General features: G+C 38.4%; 2 protein-coding genes across 2 annotated transcripts; one reads left to right on the top strand and one right to left on the bottom strand.

The window, feature by feature from the left end:
• Positions 1-4,835: 4,835 nt before the first annotated feature.
• On the top strand, positions 4,836-10,100 carry LOC306820511 (germ cell-specific gene 1-like protein). The gene is made up of 5 exons (XM_079338367.1): positions 4,836-5,488; positions 7,136-7,183; positions 7,903-8,055; positions 8,661-8,772; positions 9,420-10,100. The coding sequence occupies exons 1-5, from the start codon at positions 5,200-5,202 to the stop codon at positions 9,712-9,714; spliced, it is 897 nt and encodes a 298-aa protein (XP_079194493.1). The 5' UTR covers positions 4,836-5,199; the 3' UTR covers positions 9,715-10,100.
• Positions 10,101-11,219: 1,119 nt separating this feature from the next.
• Positions 11,220-25,537, bottom strand: tmc5 (transmembrane channel like 5). Its single transcript, XM_079338364.1, has 21 exons — positions 25,466-25,537; positions 24,843-25,038; positions 22,868-23,097; positions 22,590-22,661; positions 20,627-20,743; positions 20,428-20,530; positions 20,012-20,093; positions 19,672-19,932; positions 18,800-18,942; positions 18,550-18,694; positions 17,653-17,805; positions 17,140-17,306; positions 16,651-16,726; positions 16,470-16,567; positions 16,286-16,381; positions 16,068-16,143; positions 15,457-15,590; positions 13,787-13,960; positions 12,422-12,500; positions 12,149-12,241; positions 11,220-12,065 (listed from the first exon to the last, which is right to left on the bottom strand). Exons 2-21 carry the CDS (start codon positions 24,914-24,916, stop codon positions 11,553-11,555), a joined length of 2,886 nt encoding a protein of 961 aa, XP_079194490.1. The 5' UTR covers positions 24,917-25,038; positions 25,466-25,537; the 3' UTR covers positions 11,220-11,552.
• Between the last annotated feature and the right edge of the window lie 98 nt (positions 25,538-25,635).

The following is a 25,635-nucleotide window of genomic DNA, read 5'->3' as shown; positions in this document are numbered from 1 at the left end:
GGCTCGTCAGTTCAAATGCCAATCAACAGCTGAAACATTGTACTTAAAAAAAAACAACAACAACAACAACACACAGGGCGCTGCTAGCGCAGTGGTTAGTGTGCGCATCCTCTAAGGAGGCTGCGGTCCTCAACATGGGCAACCCGTGTTCGCATCCGACATGTGGCTCCTTTCCTGAATGTCAATCCCCACTCTCTCTCCCTGCTTTCCATCTCCAGTGTCCTATCTCTCCTATAAAGGCCCAAAAACAGATCTTAAAATAATAACAAACATGCTGCGAAAAACAATATGATAACCCTAATGATATAATTTATAGGTATACACTGAAACTTAGTGAAATATTATACCATTCGAAACAAGCATGTGTTTCTAAAAAAGCTCAATAATCCTGTAAATGTAACAGAAAGAGAAATGTAACAAAACTAAAAAAAAAAGTGGGTGTAGACTGTGCTTCTCTTTCTTACTAAAGAGACCTGAATCCTCTATGAGCAAAGACAAAAACAAACGGGATCCTATGCAACAAATAAGAAATTCATGTTCGAGGGGGATAGGAAGAAACTCAACTTCTCTGATCTTACCTCCTCTTATTTGTATGCTATATTCACATAGAAATAACAAATTTGATTGTTCATCCATCATTGTTACAAGTTACAAAATGATAACCTAAGTAGCAAAATATTGGGAACAGATGAACCAAAACCATCAGGCAAGAAATAACCAAACAGAAAAACAGAAAATCACTGCTCCAGCTCATTACTATTCAACATTTCGTTCCTGAACAGTTTTTTTGAGCTTGACTAGTGTAACATATTTCACAGTTTCACAGACTATCACTCTTTGTTGTTATACAGTGAAGTTTTGCTTTTGTTCTTTTTGGTGCTTTCTTGAATGTAAAGGTTCCTCTGAACCTGTGTTTGTTTTCTCTCAGATGGAATAACCATGAGGCAATTGGTAATCATTTGCTATGTACATCATTTGAATAGTTTTTATAATCAATCAAATCGTGAAATGTTGGTGTTTGTCTATTTGTTTTGAATGTGTTTCCACATACTGCCACACAGCAGGACATGTAAGGAAGTATGAAGGAGAAGTACAATGTATACTGTTTTTGCTTAATAGTCAATGTTAGCTTCTTTTCAACAAACCAGATCATCATCCTGTTCATTTCCTTTTCCCATTCTATCCAGAAGCTGTTACAAGTTGTCGCCGTGCACAGAAAATGTGCGTCATCAGTTTGAATTAGCACATGAAAAAATGTTGTCAATAAGAGAGTTAGCAAAATAAAAAGTTTAGTGATAAATTTGTTGATGAGTGATAGCAACTTTCTAATGCTTGTAAAGGAGCAGAAAGAAGTTCTTCAACTTTTTTCAAATATCTAAAAAGCTACATAACATTCTAGCTAAGCAGCAGGAGTAGGCCAGAAAAATATAGTCTGAAAATCTGATTAAATAAATCCTCGTACAGTGTTTGCTGTGAACACATTTATTTTCTGAGATGTTGCACCAAATGCAACTTGGTACAACATGGACTCAGTTGGATTCAATGCACCAAATACTTACCAAGTGTTAATTGAAGAGCAGGGATTAACTTGCTGTTATTGCCACCGACTGACGAAACATATACAACATAATCAGTTTTAAGCAGAGTGCAGTCAAGTTAACTGATTTCCAATATGCTGCTGAGAGTCAGTCAGACTTGTGTCGGCTCATAGCAAAAACCGCTGGGTGACTTGGGGACAAAGAACACTTTCTGTCCCATTTAACTGAGTGAAACTCAGATTTTGAGATGTTAAAGCAAGATTGAAGAGAGAGATCTAAATGTGTAAGTAAAAAAGGATATCTGACAATACCAATTTTCCTGCTACATTGGCCAATATCTTGACTTATTATGAGCAATTTAGGCTGTTTGTATTCTTAAAATGAGATGATTATCTGAACTTCACATGTTAATGGGTTTCAATTTAGTGTAATGATGATATATATTTTGACTTGAAATGAGTTAGGACGCTATGGTTTGCTTTTTTCGGTGTGATAAGTTATTTCATAGCATCTCAGAGTTTCTCTGAAAGCAATTTAACCATTAGAAAGGGAGTTTGTTTTACGATATCCATGACTTTGTACGAAGAGCCTGTAATGCACAGAGCAAATGTCTTGTGAGATTCACCTGATCCCCTGATTAACTTTCCACACATGTCAGAACCAGGTTATTCAGCAGTACAGGAGGGACTTTGGTGGAGCGACTTTGCCTGATTTGTCAGTGTTGTTGAAGTGAGGCTTATCCTCTGGAGCTGCATATGAAGGCCTGATGCTGAGGTAACAGAGATGTCAGGCACATCTGGCTTTATTTACTCAAGTGTTAGCATGGAGGCTCAAACGATTTGTATTTTTAGCTCCGTCTCTGACAGATCACGTGACTGATGGGAAACATCTTGAAATGCCAACATTTGTGTTGTATCTGTGCTCTAGCACAGTTCAGATTAGAAGACACTCATTGCATACTCTGGGTTTAGCACATCATCTGCACTGCTGAGCTCAGCTGACCATCAGTATGGTCACTAGAAGCAGCTGCTCATTATCCTCTCAGCAAAGAACACAAGTGAAGGCAAGGACTTACAGCAAGTGTCACGTTATGAAGAAAATTACATTAAACACAAATATAAAAGGAGGATTGGTTTATTAATATTGAGAAGTTTTTTTTTCTCTTATGACGCTTGAGTTGGTCAACTTTGGATACAAACAAGTTTACCGGGCCATGTGTTCTCCCAATATATGAAGCGTCACCCATCTATCAACCAATCAATCTTTATTTATACAGCGCAAATTAAAAACAAATGTTATCTCAAGACACTTTACAAAAAGCAGGTAAAATTCCTAACTCACTGATATATTATGTACAAAGACCCAACATGAATCCATTATGAGCACAGGACATAGCAAAGTTACAGTGGCAAGAAAAAAACATTGCAGAAATTTTGGGCAAAACCAGACGAGGGGGCCAGTTATCTGCAGAAACTGCGCTAGGCTTAAAATGGGACAAATATGAGACAAGCAGTGATGCAGGAAGAAGGATAGAGACATTCAGCTACACAGATTATCAATAAAAGGTTTAATAAAATGTTAATAACAATGCTGCACAACCAGCTCATCTATTGTTTATTCCAAACATTATTTTTCCTTTCAAAAACATGGGGCCGCAATACCCACAATGCAACGCCATCACCTTCGTTTTGGTCAAGTGTCACTTACATATTGTCAGTTCAAGGTGGGATAATTATAAGCCGTCTTCAACGTGTAACACAGAGGCAAAATTATAGGGCGAAGTTATTTGGCCGCCATCAGAGTTAATCTAGTATAACCGAGGTGTAACATTGCAATGTGACACGTCAGGCCCAACAGGGTGGAACATCACTGACCGGTAGAGCTGTCGTCTCTCAACAGAAAGGTTTGGTGTTCGATTCCCAGTTGCTGCAGCAACATGTCTGATGTGTCCTGCTGCAACACTCTAAACCCCAAATTGCTCCTGCTGCTTCATCGGCGTACGAATGTGTATGAATGGGATTAGTTACTTTTGATGGTCTTATTACATAGTGACATTTCATTAGTGTGTGAATGGGTAGGTATGACCTGCACTGTTAAAGTGCTTTGAGTAAGGTCCATTTACCCTGTGTTTGTGTGTGTGTGTGTGTGTGTGTGTGTGTGTGTGTGTGTGTGTGTGTTTAATTGAAGCTCAGTGTAATCCTATCGTGCTTCTGCATCACTATGATGCCTTGTGAAATCATCACTGATATCAAGGCTTCGCAGATACACTGTGTGAGTACATAATGATGGACAAGATCTGTTGAAGTGTATAGACAGATGAGCCTATACTGATGGACGGAAGAACTTTGAGTGAATTTAGTATAAGAAAATAAATTAGTATTGTTTAAATGAAAGAAGAAACGAGAGAAAAAATAATAATATCAGTAATGTTAATGCCAATAATGATAACGATTGTCCTAATAAATTAATTCAAGTAAATGACAAAAACATGCATTGTGAAATACTGTATCTAGTAAGTTAGGGGTTACAAGAGAAGGGCAGGGTATATTGTAGGATACAGATGTATAACATGTCAGAAGTAAAGAAGGAAGGGAAACTCTGCAATTGAGGTGATTTTGTCCCAGTTCTCACCATTGGTTGTTGTGTTTTGTCCTTTTGAATCCATTTGAATAAATAATATCATTGGTTTGACAAATAGCAGTAGAGGAAATGTTGTGCTTCTCGGCTGCCGTGTGACTTATGGTTTTGTCATTTTTAGTGAGAATCTAGCTTTTTTTTCCAGTAAATTTGGGATGATAACAAGTATATTCTTTTAACCATTTGTCAGTGGGAGTGATGGGCAGCATTGAGAACAAATAATGAATAATGTAGGTGGAATTATATATATATATAAAATAAACATATATAGTATTGTGAGAGACTGATGAAAAGTTGGTCATAATGCTGAAGGTTTCTTGGAGGGTTTTGTATCCAGGTGTAATAATAAATCATCTGCGTAGAGGCTTATGTTCTGCCTTTTCATCTAATAATCCTCCTCTCATCGACTATTTAATGTCCAAACTATCCCTTGATGTTTGGCTATATGTAGCCTAGGCTACTTTATAAATATATTAAAAAATATTTAGGCACCACATTTTCGTATGCAAATGTAATAGCTTACTTACATTGCACTATACATACATGTTTGTTTCATTTGAAATAAAATCCAACTTTTGTCTATATAGGCCCAGCCTGCAGGCTGATAATCGCCTGCAGTAAAGTCTTGTAGTTTTGTGAGTGCTGAAGAGAGGAGGGGCTTCCTATTGACAGAGATATGGGGGGAGAGAGTTAGAGCGTGCATCATCAGAATATCCCACACTTGATGCAAAAGCGCGAGTTAAATCCTTTGACAACGTGACATCCTATATGCTGGAGGCTCGTGAGGGACTGTATGACAAAGAGTCCATGGGAATGTGACACTGCGGCACACAGCTGAACTCAGTGTTTCGGGTGCTGTTTATCTCCTGGACACCATGGAAATGTGTGGTTACTGTAGAGTGCCTGATGGCTCCTGTACACCATAAAGTGTGTTTGGAAATTAGCTGGAGCTCGTGCATCTACTTTACTTTGCACCAATGAACTTTTCGGTCCTCCGCGCGCCGCTGTATCCTTCTTTGGGACAATGAAGACGACTCGTAAATGCAGGACACTTTTGTCTATAACTTTAAACTTTTTGGCTCTGCTTTTCGCAATAACTGCATTTATTACGACGTACTGGTGCGTGGGGACGCAGAGAGTCCCCAAGCCGAAGTGCAGCAAGCTGCGGACTCACCAGTGTATCGACTACGGAGTGAACGAGACAGACCCCAACAAAGTGGTGTACAGCTGGGAGACCGGGGACGACAGGTTTCTGTTCCGACAGTTTCACACCGGCATCTGGTTCTCCTGTGAGGAAAATATCCACGATGAAAGTAAGAGGAGGTGCGTTTGTGTGTGTTTGCTGTGTGGCTGAGTTGAAGTTTACAGAGCAAGCCTAACTTGTTGTCTCAAAGGAGACGCTTGTCTTACAGCTTATCAGTTAACTAAATTGACTGTCATGGGACATTTATTTCAGGAAAAAAATAAGGTTGAATTTTTAAAGGAAGGTGTCTCATTTTTCTGACTTATTTTAATACTTTGAAATGGTCAAATCCATTTAAAACCCCTTTGGAAAGAAATTGATTTAACTATCATGTCACAGTCACATATCATAGCCTACTCCTATTTCACTTTACTTTATTTTTGATGGTTACAAAGTTAGTCGTCATGTTGTTTTTTTCTCATTCAGACTCACAATTCATAATTTAAAAACTCTTGAAAATGTTGCTCTCTCTATTGTCACAACAATATAATATTAATAATGCATAATAATAATAATAATTATTATTATTATTATTATAAACATTACAGGCATGAGCTTTACATTGAGCTTTAAAGAGAGTAAAGATGGAGGAAATCAAACTCTAGATAGGCCTGACCAGGGTTCTATGGGCGTTTCTGATTCACAGCTTAAACCAAAGATGGAAAAACAGTGAATGATGTCCACAAGCTTCATGTTTCACTTAGGGAAATGACTTTTGACCACATTTCAGTACAGTCCTTTATTAATGATGCCCCCTTTGAATTATATTTGCTTAGGCTCATCCATGCACCTCAACACTGACATCATAACTGTTTTAACAAAGCGTACATTTTACTGATTTTTTTTTTTTTAATGTTTGACACTAAAATCACCCACTCATTGAGATTACTCAAGAAGAAATTGCTAGCGCATCTCACACACTATCTCATCAAGTGGCTATACGTGGGGGGGGTGGGGGGGGTGGGGGGGGGGGGGGCTGAGACAGCTTGGGTTAATAAGGATTATGTAATGGGTGCCTTGATGAGTTTTTCCTCAAAACATCTGTTGCCACACTCCTTCTACCTGATTAAGGCATTCCACACATAACAAATCCAGCAACAGGCTCCGCTCAACAGATGACAGATAAAAGTAGCACATCTGCAGGAAAGTGTCATCTCAGTCAATTAGTCTATTTCCTGTTTGTTAAACTGACACAGGCTCTTATTTCATCTCATGTAGTCGCCTGACATGTTACTGCTGTGATTCCTTTTTTTCCCCCTGTGTTATAACCTGATTCTATTCTGTCATTGTAGTTCTATGAAAAGTTTCTGTGATTCAGCAGGACAAGAAGCAGATGTTGAGCAGCTTTGCCAACACACCAGCTGGTGACACTGAATCAGAAGCTCCCCAAAAACGTGTTTCTGACACATCTGCCTCTTATTCAACATTTTGTTTATCCACTCTGGGGGTCACTGTGTGGTCAGAGGACAAACAGTCAAACTCTCTGAGTGTTCCAGTGAAACACACCTGGACATAAACCTGGAATTAAACACAGATTTAGGATTTGGTCTGACGCCTGTGTCAGTTGGGTACTAAGAGCATTTATTCACTCAGTCTTGTTTGTTTGTCCTAAACCGGTGCCCTCTGACCTGGCTACTTGTGAAATCAATCATTTCTAAACTGCAGCTCAGTGAATTCTACTTAACTCATTGGTCTGTTTTTTTTTTTCCTCCTGTAGGTGAGAGATGCCGGAGCTTCATTGACCTGGCCCCCGCATCAGAGAAAGGTGAGTTTTTACTGCTCCTCTTCTTGGAGTCCAACAGAGTTCTTTCAAAATCCCACCAAGAGACATTTGTAAAGAAAAAGAAAATGTTATTGCCAGCCCCAACTTTAATTTAATGCTGACCAAATGATTGAGCTTGAGGCCTGGTTGAAGAATTAATTGTGGCCCTTTTGATACTGAACTGAAGTGCCAAAAATACACACACACACACACACACACACACACACACACACTCACACACACTCACACACACACTCATTTGATGTTAACTTTTGAGGATTTGCAGCTGTGTTCACAGTGAAATTGCTTTCTTCCTGTCACTGAGGGAAGTGAGTCAATAGCACAAAAAGACAGCTATTCACGTTGTAATTACCCTTAGCTTGATTCGCCGAACAGCCAAATAAGATTTGTAGACAACAAATCTGACATCAGTTGAAGTTCAGCATCCTACTAGTCGGACATAAGCCAGCATCAGCCTCCCTGGAAGCTGCTGGAGAAACCATTTAGATGCTCATTTGAATCCCAATCGTTCATTTTCACCAAACTCGCTAGTTTCAGTTAGAAAACTGTTATTAAAAGACGGATCTGTTGTTCAGCCATTCTGTAGCCACATATATTGCTTCAAAAAAGAAATGCAGTACACATAATCTACAGTATGCAGCGATTATTCAATTGTTCACATGTATTTATTGGCATTGAAATCAAATGTGCCGACTTTGCAGGGATCCTGTGGCTGTCGCTGGTTTCTGAGATGCTCTACATCCTTCTGTTGGTGGTGGGCTTCAGCCTCATGTGTTTAGACCTGATCCACTCCAGCAACGTCATTGATGGACTCAAACTCAACGCCTTCGCTGCCGTCTTCACCGTGCTCTCAGGTACTTTAAAAATAATCGATATGCTGATGTCTTTTTTATGTAAAAGCAGTGTTTTTTTCAAAGTGGGGCTCCTGACGCTCTAGGTTGGGGTGCAGAAACTTTGAAAGCATGAATGGAGAAAATGGAACAAACAAATACAAATCAACTACTGACTTTATTAGTGACAATATTGTTTTAATGTGAAGTCCCTTTAGATGTCATTTATCCCTGCAAAATGTATGTTTTATTTATCAACTCTCAGTTTAGAAGAAGACATTTAATATTGTAACAACATAATAAAATAAAACAAGATCATTAATTGTCAATAAAAAATTTAAAATATATCACAAAGTGTTGATTTTTATATTTGCCAATGTTATGTACGAGGAATTTAAGACTTGGGGTCCCTGCAGGAGTAAAATTCGTTGAGAAGATGAAGTGACGATGTAAAAAAAGAGGCCTCTAAAAGACGAAGAGTTCTGCCTTTGTTGGGAGAAAAGAAAGCCCATAAACTGTTTGATTGTTTGAATTAAATTTCAGAACATACAGGCACATCTGCTGGTGTTTAACCATGCGGAGAACAAATCATTCCATTACTGACTTACTAACCAGATGTATAATTTCAGGTCTTCTTGGCATGGTGGCTCATGTGATGTACACACAAGTCTTCACAGTCACGGTCAGCTTCGGCCCACCTGATTGGAGGCCCTACAACTGGGACTACGGCTGGTCCTTCTGGTAAGACTCCCCGGTCTCACAGCGGAAGTCAAAAATCATCGTCATGACGTTTATTTATAAGACGCACTGTCTTACAAATGAAGTTATGTCAGCTCAGCCACTAAGAGACCAGATGAGGGATCGCATTCAGTATGTAGCAGCCAGAAATAGTCAGCTGCGACTCCTCTCTCACCTCTCCTCAGCGTCACTGACTCTAATGAAAAAAGCCCAAAGCTCTCATGTTATGACAGGATTAGGCTTTGGTGTCTAAATCTCCAATACAGGCGTGATTGGAATTGCATAAGGGGATAATATTTTACTCCTTTACAATATGCGTAGTATGCTGAAATTTCATTTGAGAGGGTAAACAATTCTTGACCTTTTATAAGCATTAACCAACCTGCTTGAAAAGTACATGAGGCAGAGATTTGAATGTCTGATATCCCCATGTGGCTCAGCATGCTTCAGGGAAGCAGAAGGACTTAAAGAGATTTACATTAATCCCTGCAAACACAAATATTAGGGGAAAAAGGCCAAAATGCAATTTGTATTGTGTTCCGACACGGATGTTTTTCCTTGTTTTATTACAACAGCTAACATCACCATGTGCTGCGTTACAGTTTCTCTGAATTCCTCTGTCTTTTTTTTCTCTCTCTGGTTCATAACAGCATAGCCTGGGCATCCTTCACCTGCTGCATGGGAGCATCAGTCACCACCCTCAACTCCTACACGAAGACCGTCATCGAGTTCAGACACAAACGAAAGACCTTCGAGCAAAGCATCCGCGAGGAGCAAGCACGGGAGGCTTTCGGATATTACCGGGAACGCTCTGTGCACTCCATCTCCAAAACTGTGGAGATTTATAGCAGCCAAACCCCAAAAAGTGGCAGAAAAACTCCCATACCTGCTGATTCTCTGGACCTGACTGACTGTGCACGATCTCTCGGGGAAGAACAGTGCTGATGGGGACAATTTCTGTCAGTGTTTCAACTTGCCTGAAGGGAGGCGCTGTTGTCTGTGTTTGGTCAGTGTTGAGTACAGGATGAAGTCCTCATGGGATTTCAGGCTGCATCATAAGCACCATCTGGTACATTTTAACACTGCCTTAATTGCGGTTGGGTTGTTGGCATTAGTTGTCAAGGATTTTAAAGTCACATATAGGAGCTTTAAATCAGCTGATAATTGAAATAGTGGGCATGAACCAGTGTCACATAGATGAGGGTTTATTGTTCGAGGAAGCTACCACAAAGTAGGTTTAAAACAAACTGTTTTATAGAGCCATTAAGAATGAGGCTCTAACAGCCTTATAAATATGCTTCAGTCAATCAATAAACAATGCAAAGACAGGAGAGAGGAGTTCAAGTGGTTTCATTCATTCTGAAATAAAGCCCCAAACACTTAACTGAAAATGATGTGCCTACTTATAGGAAGTGGAAATAATGTTGTTTTTAATTTAGATATTCACACACGCACGCACACGCACACGCACACACACACACACACACACACACACACACACACACACACACACAAACACTCACACATAGCTGCTGAGAAACTTAAACAGATCTTTTCTGGGTTCATGATGATAGAAATGATATAAACACTCAGTATGGTTTCAAACATTTCCGGGACACTTTGTAATTTAAAATTGATGCTTACGTTTTGATCAGAGGAAAATAAATTGTTTGTGGAAAAAAAACGTTTTTGTTTTGGTTATTCTCTTTTAATTAGACGTACTGGGCCAGGCCAGGTGCTGCTTGTTTATACTGTATCATCTACCTTATTTAACATCCTAAATAAAGAAGTTCCACAATTAGACATGTTATTTTACTTGATGGATGAAATTATTAGCAAGCTATTATTCTGTTTGTGTAATGTTTGAATGTTGTGTTGTAGGTGTGATTTCATTTTTTACAATGAGGAACTTTGTACTGTTGCCTCAATGCTTTTTCTTTTCATATTGCTTTCTGATCTCAATGGGACATTCTGGTAAACAGCAAAAAGTGGAGTATAAATTTTTTTTTTGTTAATTAAACAAATATTAATTTAGCTGTCATTAGTGCATTCATATTTCATATTAATTATTTTAAACTTTGCATTTACATTTCAAGGTCCCATATTATGCCAAATACACTTCACCATGTTTTTCAAACACTAAAATGTGCCCCTATAGTCTGTCTCCAAAGCAGTAGAAAACCTACCTTGTATTTGGCATTGTATACATTATCCCTGTAGAGGGCAGTGTTGGCTTAAAATGTTATATGGTGACTATATTTTTGCTTGACGTCACTGTTTTGTTTTTTTTTTGGCATATTTTTGTTTTTTAAAGTGTCATTACATTTTAATAGGCTGGGAACAGACAATAATAATCTCTAGCTGAGAGTCCACATGTTTTAGTCACAATATAAGTCACAATTTACTTTCTAATGCAGGAATTAAATCTGAACCAGCTCAATAAGGCCTGCTACTTATTACTTGTATATTGATTTATTTTATAATGCTTATATACTGCTGCAGAAACATACTTTATAATAGATTTTAAAACATGTTAAAGAGGTGGACCTGCCATCTCTCCATGTCCTGCTACGATAGCTATGTTTGTACTTCTTTATGTACTGTACAGCTGGTCTGAATGTTTTGCCTCTCTAAATACAGTATCATGGGCTTACTGCACAGAGATGCTACCTCATGTCACAAAACAAATCATAACCAGGAATGTGCTCTTTTCAGTCATCTTACAAAATTCCTGTTTTGTTCAGTTCATGTCTCTTGGGGGATAAAAACGGAGACTGCTTTTCTCAGTAACCATCATCATACTCGTTCTGGGCCTGCTGCCTGGCCAACATGGCCTGTATGAGAGCACTGGAGCCTGCAGGAGCTGCGGTTTGTCGAGGAGCAGAGTGTTCCTGAAACCTGTCCTTCTCCTCTGCTCTCTGCCTGGCCTGCATGACTTGCATCATAACACTCGACCCAGAGGATGGCAGGTCATCCGCCTCGTCTGTTCCGTATTCCTCTGCTCGATATCTGGCTTGCAACGCCTGTGTGACAGCACTGGGTGTATTTACGTGGTTCTCAGAGAAACCTGTTCTACTGTAGTATTCATCTCTCTCTGTGGCCTCTGCTCTCTCTCGGGCCAACATAACTTGAATCAGAGAGCTGGACGAGGAGATGTCAGATGGAACAGGCACTCCACCACTACTGGGCCCATCCACCCCCTCTTCAAGCCGGTGTTGAGTGAGGAAAGTCTGAACCATGGCATTTGAGTTGGACTGACCTCCAGAGGAGTTGTCATCTGAATGCCGATTGGTGTGCTAAAGGACAGAAAAAACGTCAGGCTGTTAACAAATCTGAGGGAAGCGGGTGAAGTAAGCATGAACAAATCTCCACATCAAACCTTTCTTTGATTCCTCTGTTTGGACTTTTTATTCGGCTGACATTTCTGCAGATTCTGCAGCTTATCTAACAAGAAAGTCTTGTCTTTTCCTTCCTGGTGAGAGCAAAAGAAACAGAAAACCGGGGAAAGTAAAGGAGATGACAACTAAACATTCCTGAATTTAAATTTGAAAATGGAGAAAAAAAGGACGCAGGGAGAGGGAACAATGTACAAACGGGAAAGCTTCTATAGATAATATATATATTGAAAGGGTAGTTTTTAAAACACACTCACATTCACTATCTGTTGTCTCAGTTGACGAATGAGCTGCTTCCTGCCTTCAGTGACTTGCCAAAAGATGTTTATGGTGACCCTTAACAGGAAGACATGATTATCTATGTGATAACTCATTTACATGAAGACAGCAACACACACAACAGGCTTGTAACATGCTCTTTCAGGCTGTTTTAAAATGTAAATACTTGTCAATAAAGACTATTGTCCATTGGGACATTTAGTTCCATTGCATCATTTTCTGTTAAAATGTAATAAATTAAAGGTGACATATTGTCCTCCTTTTCAACAAGTTTAAAACACTTGCAGAGCTCAGAGCTCCACAAAATGTCTGGGATGTTTCTTATTAAAAATCCACTCTGATCCTATATTGCCTCATACCTTTAAACCCCATTATTTCAGCAAAGGCTGTTTCTGGGTCTGTAGCTTTAAATGCAAATGAGCTCTGTTAGACCACACCTCTCTTGAAGGGCTTGAGTGCCTTTCTTTCAGCGTTGCCCTGTTGACTTGCAGACTCAGAGGTCAGAATAAACACCTAACTGGGGAAGGTCACCCACCTGGTGGAGGGATTACTGCTCTTTATGATGTCACAAAGGGAACATTTTCAGACGGCCTCTTTGAACATTTCCAGACAGTCACATTTTTTAAAAAATGGAGCAGGATTATGGAAGTTGAGATGACAATGTTTTGTAAATTGCACTTTCCAAAGTCGAGAAAGAACTCTTAATCCCTACTTCTGAGCTTTAACTAATGAAAGGTTTCTTATAGTATGTCAGTATCTCTCCATGGTGGTGCAGCGGTTAACACTGTTGTCTCACAGTGAGAAAGTTGATGGTTCAATTTCCTTTCAGACTCGAGCCTTTCTGTGTGGAATGTGCATGTTCTCCCCGTGCATGGGTACTCCAGCTTCCTCCCACAGTCCAAAGACATCCATTTAGAAAAATTGGTGACTCTACAGTGCCCATAGGTGTGAATGTGAGTATGGCTGGTTGTTTTTATGTCAGCCTTGTGACTGACTGCCGATCCGTCAACGGGTCAACGGTTTACCCTGCCTCTTGACTAATGACAGCTGGGACTGGCTCCAGCCTGCTGCAACCCCGAACTTGAAAATCAGTATGGATGGATGGAACCAAGTCAATTCTGTATGATGAAGGTGTTTTGAGATAGACCTTAAGGTGAGAATGCTTTTTTACGTTAAAAACATCTCCTGAGCATCAAGGGTTAAATAGTATGAGTGACGTATGAGTGCATAGATAATGTGAAAACATGAAGACTGTTTCACAATTGAATTTCATCTGCATCATCAAAATATATGTTGCACACACACAGCATACACACAACATATCACCTGCACTTTAAACTTACAAGATAATAAGTGTGACCAAAAAGTAGAAGATTTCACTTCTAATGACATTGTGGTAGATCCACACAGCCCATGAAGAACCAGGGATTTCCTCCAGATCTTGTATCCAAACTCCGACAACACTGAAGGTGTTGTTTAGTCCTCGGAAAGGGCCGCACTCCACTGATGGTTTGAGACTGCACAAGAAAAGACGGAGGTTTAGGTATAGGGCTGGGAAATGTAACCTGTCTATATATATAGACATGTTTAAAATGTCATAAAGGGTAAGACAATATTGTTTAGAACAATATGATGTTGTGTTAAAATAATGTTATGCTTCCTTAGTAGAACCACCAGTTCTTTGAATCTTCTCTCTCTGTCCCTCTTAAACAGGCTCCTTTATCACTGCTGAGCAAAATAAAATTTAAAAAAGGAGCATTTTTGTTCAACATAATTAATCACTTTAAAAAAACAAAACAAAAGAAGTTTGTTCTGATGTCCTTTTCATATCCATGTGGAGCAGTTGCCAAGTCTGTATGGACTTGGGTTTGGACATAAAGTGTTGCCAGTTCAAGTCCAAGTGTGGACCAAGTCTGGGAAATGGTCTTGTAGCTGTACAGGTGGCAGTTTACATTTTGAGCACTGTCCATATGACCTTGCTTTTATGTGCAGCGCCTCACCCTGTCATCTTTCCTTTAGTACATGTCCATATGAATGCATGCATGTGCAGTTCAGTGTTTGTAGAATAAACAAAATACATGACGTTCTCTTTTCTGTTCAAGTGTCTGTGACGTGTAATGATTTGATTTTTTAAGAGTATATTGTGTTTGGTCCACATTGGCCAGCCCTCGTTCTAGGGAAGAAATGCAACATTTAGTTTCATTTAACTTGTATTTGTAAAGGGACCATGTACAATATCAAACATAAATGTTACCATTTGATACATTGCACTAGAGTTAGAGCTATCATGTGTCAGGGATCAGGGGTTTTGATCACATATTTCTAGGGATGTAAAGATATATTGCAAGGTAGTAAAAATTAGATTCAAAGATGCATGGTTCACATCGGTAATCTGGAAAATGAATCACAATACTTTTTTTAAACAGCAGAGGGCACTCTATCTTCTCATGTTTGATGTCCTACATCACAATCGGTTGTAACAAGCAGGCCTTATCATAACGGGTAGGGAGCAAGATTTTGAAATTGAGGATGCACCACCGTCTTTTAAATCAGAGGCGTGGAAGCATTTGGCTTCCCCAATACAGAAAATAAAAGAGGTGGCAAGAATATATTATATATATTATTAATGTTGCAAGAAGACGTGGAACTACACAAATGGACGACAAACATGATGCAGTATTTAACCCGACATTACTACAACTAACAATTTAACCACAATGAAAAGTCCCAGTCATGATCATCCTCGTTATGAGGAAAAATAAAACATTAAAAAGCCAAACCCCACTAAAAAGCCATTTTGCAGCCCCGCTCGCTCAAATGATCGCAAGAAACAAAGAGCAAACGAGTTGCATTGGTGTTTGCATGATAAAATTAAAGGAATCTTTTTCGGTCATCTGATAATTTTTTGTAGTAAAATAAATTGTGAGAGAATTGTATTGTGAACCAAGTATCATGTATCGTTACATCCCAACATATTTCCTCTATAATGATCTGCAAAAATATGTGTTTATACCTCCAGGCAGTGTATCCAACAATGGACAGGGCCCCCACAAAACAAGGGAAGAAGAGGAGGCCGATGAAGATGGTTTGCATCTGAGCTGCTCTGGCTGACCGCCGTGGAGGCTGGCAGTTCTGTGTCAGGCTGACCTAGGAGGTGATACAAAAACACTTGATCAAAGACAGAGACACACCGTTTTATTCATTACCCAGCATGCCTTGAATAAAATGAGCTCATGTCATCAGTGAGGACATCATAAAGTTTATGTTGACCTTCATAAAAGAAACCATGAAGTAGCTTAACATGATCATTAAATATTCAATAGAAGAAGATCCAGCATGGGTTCCTTTAAAAAGAAATTACTGGCCTTGCATTTTTCAACTCAGCCATTAAGTTAATCCGTTCAACCAAACCTATGCTAAGCTAACCCTAACCCTTTCTTTCCATAACTCAAAATGAAGCACATAGGATTCCAATCGATTACTGAACCAGGTTCACACATACACTAATGTGAACCTTAGACATTATGATGTGCAGTATACACAGTCCTTGCATTATTCCTGCATATGGCAGTGTGTTTCTGTTCAGTGGACGATCTCCTCAGCTCTTGATTAATCTGGGTTTACCTTCTTTAAGTAAAACAGGATGAAAAATTTAATAATCTGGATGACTGGTAGCAGGGGAGAGAAGTAGATTCCAATCCTGTGGAGACATAATACAAGATGAGCTAACTGTTACTGTAACAGTGGAATCGTAGATCCAAACTAAAAACAGGACAGCAAACACAAGTTCTAACTTTGAGTCAAAGGAGTGGCTCAAATCTGAATTAATGCATTTTTCTTACCAAGCCAGAGTTTGTGCGTAGATTAGTTCAAGCACGTTCCTGGCTACGTCAAACTCTGGAAGCCCAAGACGTGGCGCTAATCTCGCCCCAATCACACTGTTAGAGAAGTTATGAACATGATTCAAGTCAGACATTCACTTTACACACATTTGCTTGGAGAGAACACAAACAGTGTGTTACTCACTTGCTTAGAAACTCTCCAAAGAAGGATCCCAACATCAGAAAAATGAAATCAAAAATGACCAGACGATACAGAGCCTGTCCCACTATGGACTCCCAACACTGTTGTGAACAGACTTAGTAAATAAATGAGAATATTTCATGTTTAAAAAGGGCTATAAGGGATTAATCTCAGTCTCACTTACCGAAAATTTATTAGCCACCACATGCATCCAGTAGTAACACAAAACAGCCAGAATCGACATCTTAAGGAAGACATTTCTGTAAGTTGGAAAAGAGATAAAAGATCTAAGAAATCACAAGTGCACAAAAGAATGTTTTCTGATTTGATAGACCTACAGGAACATTTTTTTTCCCCACAAAGTTATAACGAAACTACACTCATGTCAGTGTAAATGTGATGGTAGAGGAAGGGCTCTTAGCGTTGCATTCAAACTTGTTGTGCACTTTTGACAATCAATCTAAATAATGAACACATAGCTTTGAAACAAACTTTTTAACCACAAAAAGTGTTACAAAAAGTAAAAATAAAACAATTTCATTTTGGGGGGGAATAGTTTATGAGGAAAAGTCAAGTTCTCTGCAGAACTAAAACTAAAAGTCCTTATTCCTAAAAAAAACAACATGCACATTTTTATTTCCATTTGTTCTTAGAATATCGAGTTTCTGCTAACCTGACTACCAGAGTGTAGATCTGTATTCGCTGGCTTGAGTAGTGCTCAAACTTGTTGAAAAGGGAGTAGAAGAGCGGCACAACCAGATTCATTAGAGAGACAACAAAGGGAACCAGGAGAGTCTCTGCCTCCTCAAGCAAAGACACGTTGGCAGTATCTGTAGCCCTCTATAAAGATAACAGAAGGAATTCAGATAAAGGCAGTGTTATTGCACACTTACTGTTTGCAATAAAATGAGTCAAACCCTGCATTACTGGCATTCAACATTACAAAACCCATATTGGTCAGTCATTATCAGTAAATTGTGGCTTATGATGTCTGCTGATAAGGTGTCTCATTGAACAAATGATTTGATGTTGTGATGTATTTTCAGCCGCTGTGAACGACTGCATACAAAGGAATCCTGCAGCAAGCCTTTTTTCCAAGTAGGCTATTTTAATGGGATGAGAGTTCAATTGTATTAAGAAGGAAAACCTGTCATTATTCAATAATTTAGGTGTAACAGTACAGTACCAGATCTTCATAGCTGCAGAGATGATAGATGCTAACTCCACAGCCAACGGCTAAACCAGTGGAGAGCAACCAGGAACCCAGATGAACCCCAAAGTGCTTTAGCCTTTCAGAGACGGTTAGCAGTTCCTTCTGGACCCTCTCTGACAAAGACTCCTGAAGAGATGGGGACAGTGAATTAAATGTATGCAGGAATTGATCTATTTTGTAAGTGAATTGTTTATTGATAAATTATGTGTTGAAAGCTTGAGCTGATATCCAAATTTGAACTATTTAAAATCTCAGTAACATCACCAACATACAGTATTTATGCAGAGATGTTTTGAAGAAAAGAATGGAGGTCACCATAATAGAAACAATATCTCAGCCTATTTTTTGATCAATCTAGGTAACAGACATAGAGTGGCAATTAAAATGGGACTCCTGGCAAAAGGCTTTAGCATGCCCACCAGTTAGTTCAGTCAGCTGCAGGCCTAATTATTCAAATATCTTAAAGGGGAGGTTATAAAAAAGAAATAATAATAATCATCCACCGTATATTGTGTACAAACAAAGAAATAATGTATACCTAAATCTTTTGTAACAGGTGTAAACATATTTAATTCTGCTGTAGAAATGGGTATTTTACAGGGTGATAATGGGGCTTCTTCTATCTATCTATCTATCTATCTATCTATCTATCTATCTATCTATCTATCTATCTATCTATCTATCTATCTATCTATCTATCTATCTATCTATCTATCTATCTATCTTGTAGTTTGGAGGCGATGAACAAGTGAGTTTTTAGGAGGCAAAAAAAGCTGAGATGTAATTTATGTATATAACATTTAATGTAGTGATAATTTCTGAAGATATGTTTGTATGTTTAAAAATGTAGCTGGAATGATGTAAAAATACCTTAAGTTGGACACGCAGGTTGTTCTTGCGTTGTCTTACAGCTCGCTCATTGGTTATATTAAAGTCCCAGCTACACAGAAGCTGCCACGCACTGTTTGAAACAGGGTCTGCCAGGACATAGTTTTTCTTGAATGAGCTGGCCATGCTGTGTGAGGATAAAGTAGGAGTAGATAACATAGTTTCATTCAAGTAATCTACAGCAATCTTAAATATTCTGATCTTCCATAGTTATAAAAATAATATGACTGACCTGAAGATGAGTACGAGTCCACAGAACACCATGTAGATGGCTATAGTGAAGAAATATGCCAACTGCATGTTGTAGTCCAACACACCCACCAGGATCTCATTGGTGTAGCCTCCGTAATACATGGTTGTGTAATGAAAGTATCCCTTGAAACATTAAAAACATGTTTATCTATATTAATATAATATATCTTGGCATGTATCAAAATAAAATGATTACTTGGGAGGAGTGCAAGAAACAATAGGCCTACTGGAACACTGACATATTAGCCTATAAAGTGCCACGTTAGCTTGTTAGCAAACAATTGATGATTAGTGCCTCAGTGGTTATCCCTTAGCTTTAAATAATAAAGTATATGATTGATTATTCACATGAATATTTGAAATTGTGGGGACTCATGTGTGGAACTTTTTTTTTGTGTCTATTTTGGCACGTCCTGTGGAAAAAGTGTTACAACTTATCTTTTTGTTGGTTTTTCCCTTGCAAAAAAAGTCCCCTTTTTCTTTATTTGAACAATCAAATGTATCACTCATCAACTTTGAAATAAACACAAGACATTTGCCGTGAAAGAATAAGTGTTCAGTGAGGACACCAATAATCTTTGCTGTGGAAAATGTAAACAAAGGCTGTTTTAGCAGCATGCTGACAATCACTTTATATGACAACTTCCCCCTGGCAGTGGTTTTAGGTGTTAATAACTACAACATAGGAATAATCTAACTGGTTAGTCTGTACAAATGTTTACTTTTGTGCATCATAAAATAGAAACAAGTATAAATTTAAGTGAGTTTCATAACCAGCTAAAAAACTTGTGACAGGAGTTTTAAGTAATGTGATTATTTCGATAGATGTATGTTGTAAGCGCCTCCACTTACAGCTCCGGTCAGTAGCTCCAGTCCTCTGAAGGTTACATTCATGGTTATGTTGGGTGAGGGGTCGTAAACAAGCATTGGGATGGTGATGAAGCAAAAGTTGACAAGGAAGGAGAAAATGTTGAACATCAGCAGCCACTTGAGGAAAACGAAATAGGAGAGGACACTGGTGCCAAATTTGCCGCCAATCTCTTTCATAGTCCCTTGCCAGAGCTCCAGGGTCTGCCTCGCCGAATTTATACTGTAGCCACACCTACGGAAGGACTGAAAGAGCAGCGTGTGACATGACAAGAAAAGAAAAATAGCACATGTAGTATGGTCTTTATATCAATGACACACTCACCAATGACACTCTGTTAGAGCACTCTGCAAAACATGTGAAATGGCGGGATTGTTTTGCAGATTGGAATGCCAGTACTTGGCTCCTGTGGAGGGAATGAAAAACATTTGATGTTATGATAACACTAGTACCTTAACAATATAGAATCAAACAGTTAGAGGAGCTAAGATAACTGGATGCTGCAGAAAAAACCTTTGACCTTGATTTCCATAGTGTCTTTATTGGGTAAAATTCATTAAACGTTCACGCAACTAATAACTTTTGCTCCAGTGAACTATTGCAACACATGAATACAATCTTGTCTTTAGATACCTGTAGAAATATGACCTTATTTTATTGCTCATAGCTTGGTGTAATGATTAACTTAGTGCACAGACACTGACAAGGAAGTTCATTACTTCCTGTCAGTCAAAACCCACCTGATATGTTTTTTCTCTTCAAAGCTCATTGGGTTGCCCCGTAAAGCCTGAATTCTCTCATGTGTTGACAGGGCAACAAGTTCCTTCACCAGGTTCTGTTCCTCTGTCACACACAAAATGCGAAGACAAACCATCTCCGTTATCTACATAGGCTACAAGATGCAGGTCAGGTATCACACTTCACGTCACAGGCTTTTACCATTTTCCTTCTCATTCCTGATGGCATCTTCTGTGAAAGCTAAATAGGCAGGATCAGCACCGGAAAACATGCTCATCCTTCTTACTGTTGCTCCCCTCATTCTCATTGTCATGTTGCCTGGAAAAAAAACAAATAGAAAAGGATATTTAAGCAGGCATGGTTGAGCACACATTTAAACATCCATTTAACAAGTTCAGGATGCTCCACGTCAGGCTCAGGTTGAAAAGTTGAAATGTTCTTAAAAGATTATTGCTGAAGAAAATCATACTTCAATGTCAAACAATTACCGTATTAAGCTTGTAAATGATTAAAAGCTTAGTCTACTTCAAATAAGTCCACATGATATTTCCTATCATATTGTATACTGCCAAATGTTTCAGCAAATTCACAGCTAAAGTTATTTTATGTTAAAATATCCAGGAAGTTGCTTATTTCTTTCAGAAACATTTCTCTTCTTTGTAATGACCAGGTCCCTCCACATTTTAATGCATTGTCTTTTTCTTTCTTGATCAGTCAAGGAGATGGTGAAATGCTTGTGTTTTGTCAGGTGCCCAAATGCATATGGTTTAAAACCTGATCCACAGCATTATGACATACCAGTGGCAAATTGATGCAGTGTGAATATAACCAATACAGCTTGATTAAGAGATACAAGCTCATTTAAAACTCTTTTTTTCAACTTTCTATTATTTCTTTCTACTCCATTGGAATTATCTACTGTGTGAATGCACTGATTGAAAGTGTAGTTGATAGCAGTGCAATATACAGTGTGCGCTAAAGTAGATGCTATTACATTACCGTCCTTACTATCTACACTCCTGATTATGGCCATGATACAGATGCATTGCTCAGTGACTAGTGACTGGCTACTGTTACACACATAATGCTGAATAACATATCCTTCAAATTACAGGCAGAAGATCTACAGCCATACAAGGCTTTTTATTATTACACTGGTCTAGCTATGTTTTGAGCTAGATTTTAGCATGCCAATATGCATATTGATGAAGCTAAAAGATGTGTAGAAGGTAAATTGTTGCCATGTTAAATGCTTCGCTCCCCTTTAAGCAATTTGCTTATAAGTATCAAATACAATTGCGAACAACCGAAATGTATCAAGCTGAAGTGATACCATGGTTGCAGAGCATTTAATTACATTTTCTAATTAATGATTGTGCTCTATTGAAAAATAAGGACAATGTATAATAAGCTCAACATAAAACATCCAATATATTTTGAAAAATTTCACACCTAGCTGTGAAACTAGCACACAGAGGGAGTGCATCCAGACTTTGTTGTAAGGCTTAATCTGCACACTTAGGACACAATAAGAACGTAGTGTACAATGTTTGACTGGTTAAGTATAAATAAATCTCCAACCAATATTGAAAATGACTGTGTACCTAAAAACAATGTTGGTGTATTTACATCGAGGCATTTAAAATGTCCCTCTCCCTTCACTGTTTTATACTTTGAACTGCTAAAATAGTCCACTCTTTGTGACGTGAGAAGCCAAAGGAACTTGGAACAGGAATTACCCCAATAAAGCTGTAAGGGATATCTCTTCATGTTAAATAAAGCTTTAATATGATACAGACTGTTAAAGACTGAATTACCGTGCATTATTAAAAGCACATGAACACAACCTTTAGATTATGCCCTTTGGATGAAGGTGCTGTTCTTTAACTGTAGGCCTAAGCTTCCCCCTGTTTTATTTTCTTTGACAACTTCCTTGTTACCCCTGCCAATAATTATAATGTGACCTCCATTAATAATTATCCAGTTTGTGGTTAGCAGAGTCAACATGTGTGTTAAATTAGTTTTTAATTCCTGTCTTTTCAAAGCAACTGAGTTTGTGTTTGTGTAGAGAACCATAGCAACGGTGTACGGGGAGGAAATGACTCCAAAGACTTTGACAGTGGAACCAATCTGATGTTGACGAAAAGATCAGTTTAACAGTTACCTGACATTGAGGAAGGGAGTCGTATAGCCGGTGATCGATCATACGGAGTGTCGATGTGATCTGAACTGTGATCTGAAAAAAGAAGTGTGGAGGAGATAACGTCACATTGAGTACTATATGAACAGAGGTGTCACTTTGTTCATACAGTAACCAAGACCATGGAGCATAGTGGTCAACACCAACACATTTAGCTTTTGTGTGGAATAATGAAGTACAGACATGAAGACTGATCTAAAGTTCAATAATTCAACTTGTTCCCTCAGTGCAGGTCCACTCACTGAGGTCATACGGCCGTGCAGGACTCCCGGGGCGTGTTGAGATGAGGTCCATAGGAATACTCTCTCTTCCCCTCCAGCTCTCCTCCTGCCAGGCCCCCCGGGGTTCTCTCCCCTCTCCTCCATCACTAGCGCGTTGTTCAGGTGATGAATAAAATGTGCCTACCCTCTCACCCTGCCAGGTCGGGTCTTGCCTGGCATAGGGATTGGCGTGTGGGGTTTTGCTGGAATACCTTAAGACCAAACAGAACAAAAACAGTGCTTAACTCCAACCCTGTTACATTGTTTTAATAATAATATATACGTATGCCTGATTGATGTATTAAATGTGGCTTTGGAGCTTCCTGCACATTTTAAGTTCTGGGGAATAATAATAATAATAATAACTTTATTTATATAGCACCTTTAAAAACAACTGTTTACAAAGTGCTTTACATATAGAAACATCAACATTTAGAGGGTAATGGACTGATACAACAAATACAACAGCATTTAGAAGGAACAGAGGTAAACGGATGGAACAAACTAAAAACAAATGGCTCAAATAAAAGCACTAATAATTAGACTGAAGGGGGGTGGGACGACATCACATCATAAGTAGAATGAGGATAAAAGCGGAGATAAATAAGAAAAGGTAAAATGAGTAAGACTGCAGACGACAAGAGAGAGGAACGTTAAAACGGAGTAGGAATTATAAAATACTAAGTGCAGTAAGATAAGTGCAAGAAGGGAGGAATTGAAAGACTAAGACAAAAAAGAGATAGATAAAAGTAATTGCCAATTAAATGAATGAGGAAAGGAGAGATTAGTAGAAATCTTAAAAGAAAAGATCACATAAAAGCAAGTCTATGAAAATGAGTTTTCAGAAGTGATTTAAAAGATGCCACTTTTAAATCACAGAAAGGTTCATACTATCTGATATTCTATGAGATTGACTATCTGCCCTCTGCCAGTTATCCTTGGATTATTCCCAACTTCATCCAGCCTTCAGATATGAATACAGTTATATTTACTTTTTGCTCACTGCAAGCTAAACATTATATCGCAACTTCTTATAAATGTTTAGCCTTCGATAAACTAAAGGGAAAATAAAGAGATTTTTTTATAACATGGGAACAATTGATTAAAATATTATAATAATCAAGGTTAATGAATACTAAAATCATGAAGTCAGGGAAAAGATAAGATTACTCCACATAAGAACCATATGCATGTTTGTGTTATGTTTGTTTAGTTTTGTGTCTCAGTTTTGTTGATGTGTAAACATTGTGTGTGTGAGTGTGTGTATATTGCGTTGTGTTTTCCGGAAAAATATCATATATCATAATCAATGAGGTCATTGCACTCATGTTTAAAATACAGACAATCACTGGGGTTATAAATTCAAGGAAGAAACTGGATATTCAGGTTATGATTATAAGGTAGTTGTTTTGTAATTATCTAAGCCTTAGCTATTGAAATTCTATGGGGAGAATTTTTTGTCTTCTGTGGGGAAAGGATTTAATGTCCTACAAGGAAGTTGTGAATAAACCTTTAGTTAACTGCAATGCACCAATGGACTAATGCACCCATCTTGAAAGTTTTATGAAAACATTTTTTCAGCCTTTAGACCTGTAGGTTTTGCTCAAAATAAAAAAAATTAAAAAAGATTAATGCATATCTCCTCCAGCCATTTGAGTGATCAGTGTTAATTTAAAAATCAACACAGCTGTTATTGGGGTAAATCCTATTTATGTTCTAACAATCAAGTGAGATCTTTGATTAAAACAGCATTTTCATAAACTTTTTCATATTGGTCATTTTGCAGATACGGTATTTTAAATCTGTCTTCCATCTCAGGTTATTTCTTCTTTTAAGTCTTTATAGATGTAATGGTATGTGTACATACCATTACAGCTACATACATAAGGATAGACTCTTCATGATAGATTATTCACATAACCCATAAAAAACGTAATGTAGTTATGTAACCACAAACCTTCTATCGACTTCCAGAGTCTCACTGTCATGGTAGGCATGGTTGAAGAATCCTCCGCTGCTGTAACTTGTCATCAGATCCTTTCAGTTAAAGATTTCTCTCTGCCTTGAAAACAACAACGACGATCCTGCAGCTCACTCAGTCACAGTCACTTTTACGTCTTTTGATGCTTGTACAGTCCAGGTCCAGTTGTACGCTGGAAAAAAAACATGGAGGTCTCTATAATCTTATAATCATACTATTGTCATGAGACAGATAAAGCACACCTGTATGCCTTTATGCCGTTGTTAGGCTCAGGTTGCCAACTAAACTTCATTATAGCTCGGGCCATGCCTCTCTGTCTCAGAATGACGGCTACATTGTCACAGGGAATCATGTGTAACTTAATCTCTTGGTCCCATCCTCCTTTGTTCATCTTTAATTCATGCACACAGTTTAGTTTCCACCACAGCTAGAAGAAGCCCCACTGATAGCAGAATTGAAAATCTGACATTTACAGACAAACCACTGAAGAAAGCAGACCCTCAGAGTGGGTTTCCAAATATGATGAGTTGGCAGAGGTTGTTACCGATGGAAAATTGTATGATCTTAACATATTCTGAAGTTGAACAAATCCTCCTTACCTGGTGAATGTGTCGAGATGGTGAGAGACAATAAATAACTCCAGAAGTCTCAATGAAAGGATGTAGATTTGTAAACAAAAAGAGAATAAACTAAATGAATAAATCCATTCTAGTCTTTCAAGCAGTCCATAAGCCTGAGGAGTAACCTGTGACTGAATCTGAGCAACTCT

This window comes from Symphodus melops (assembly GCF_947650265.1).
Source record: "Symphodus melops genome assembly, chromosome: 2".
In the NCBI taxonomy this organism is placed as follows: domain Eukaryota; kingdom Metazoa; phylum Chordata; class Actinopteri; order Labriformes; family Labridae; genus Symphodus; species Symphodus melops.
The sequence above is the reverse complement of the archived record's forward strand: the minus strand, read 5'-3'. Positions and strand labels throughout refer to the sequence as shown.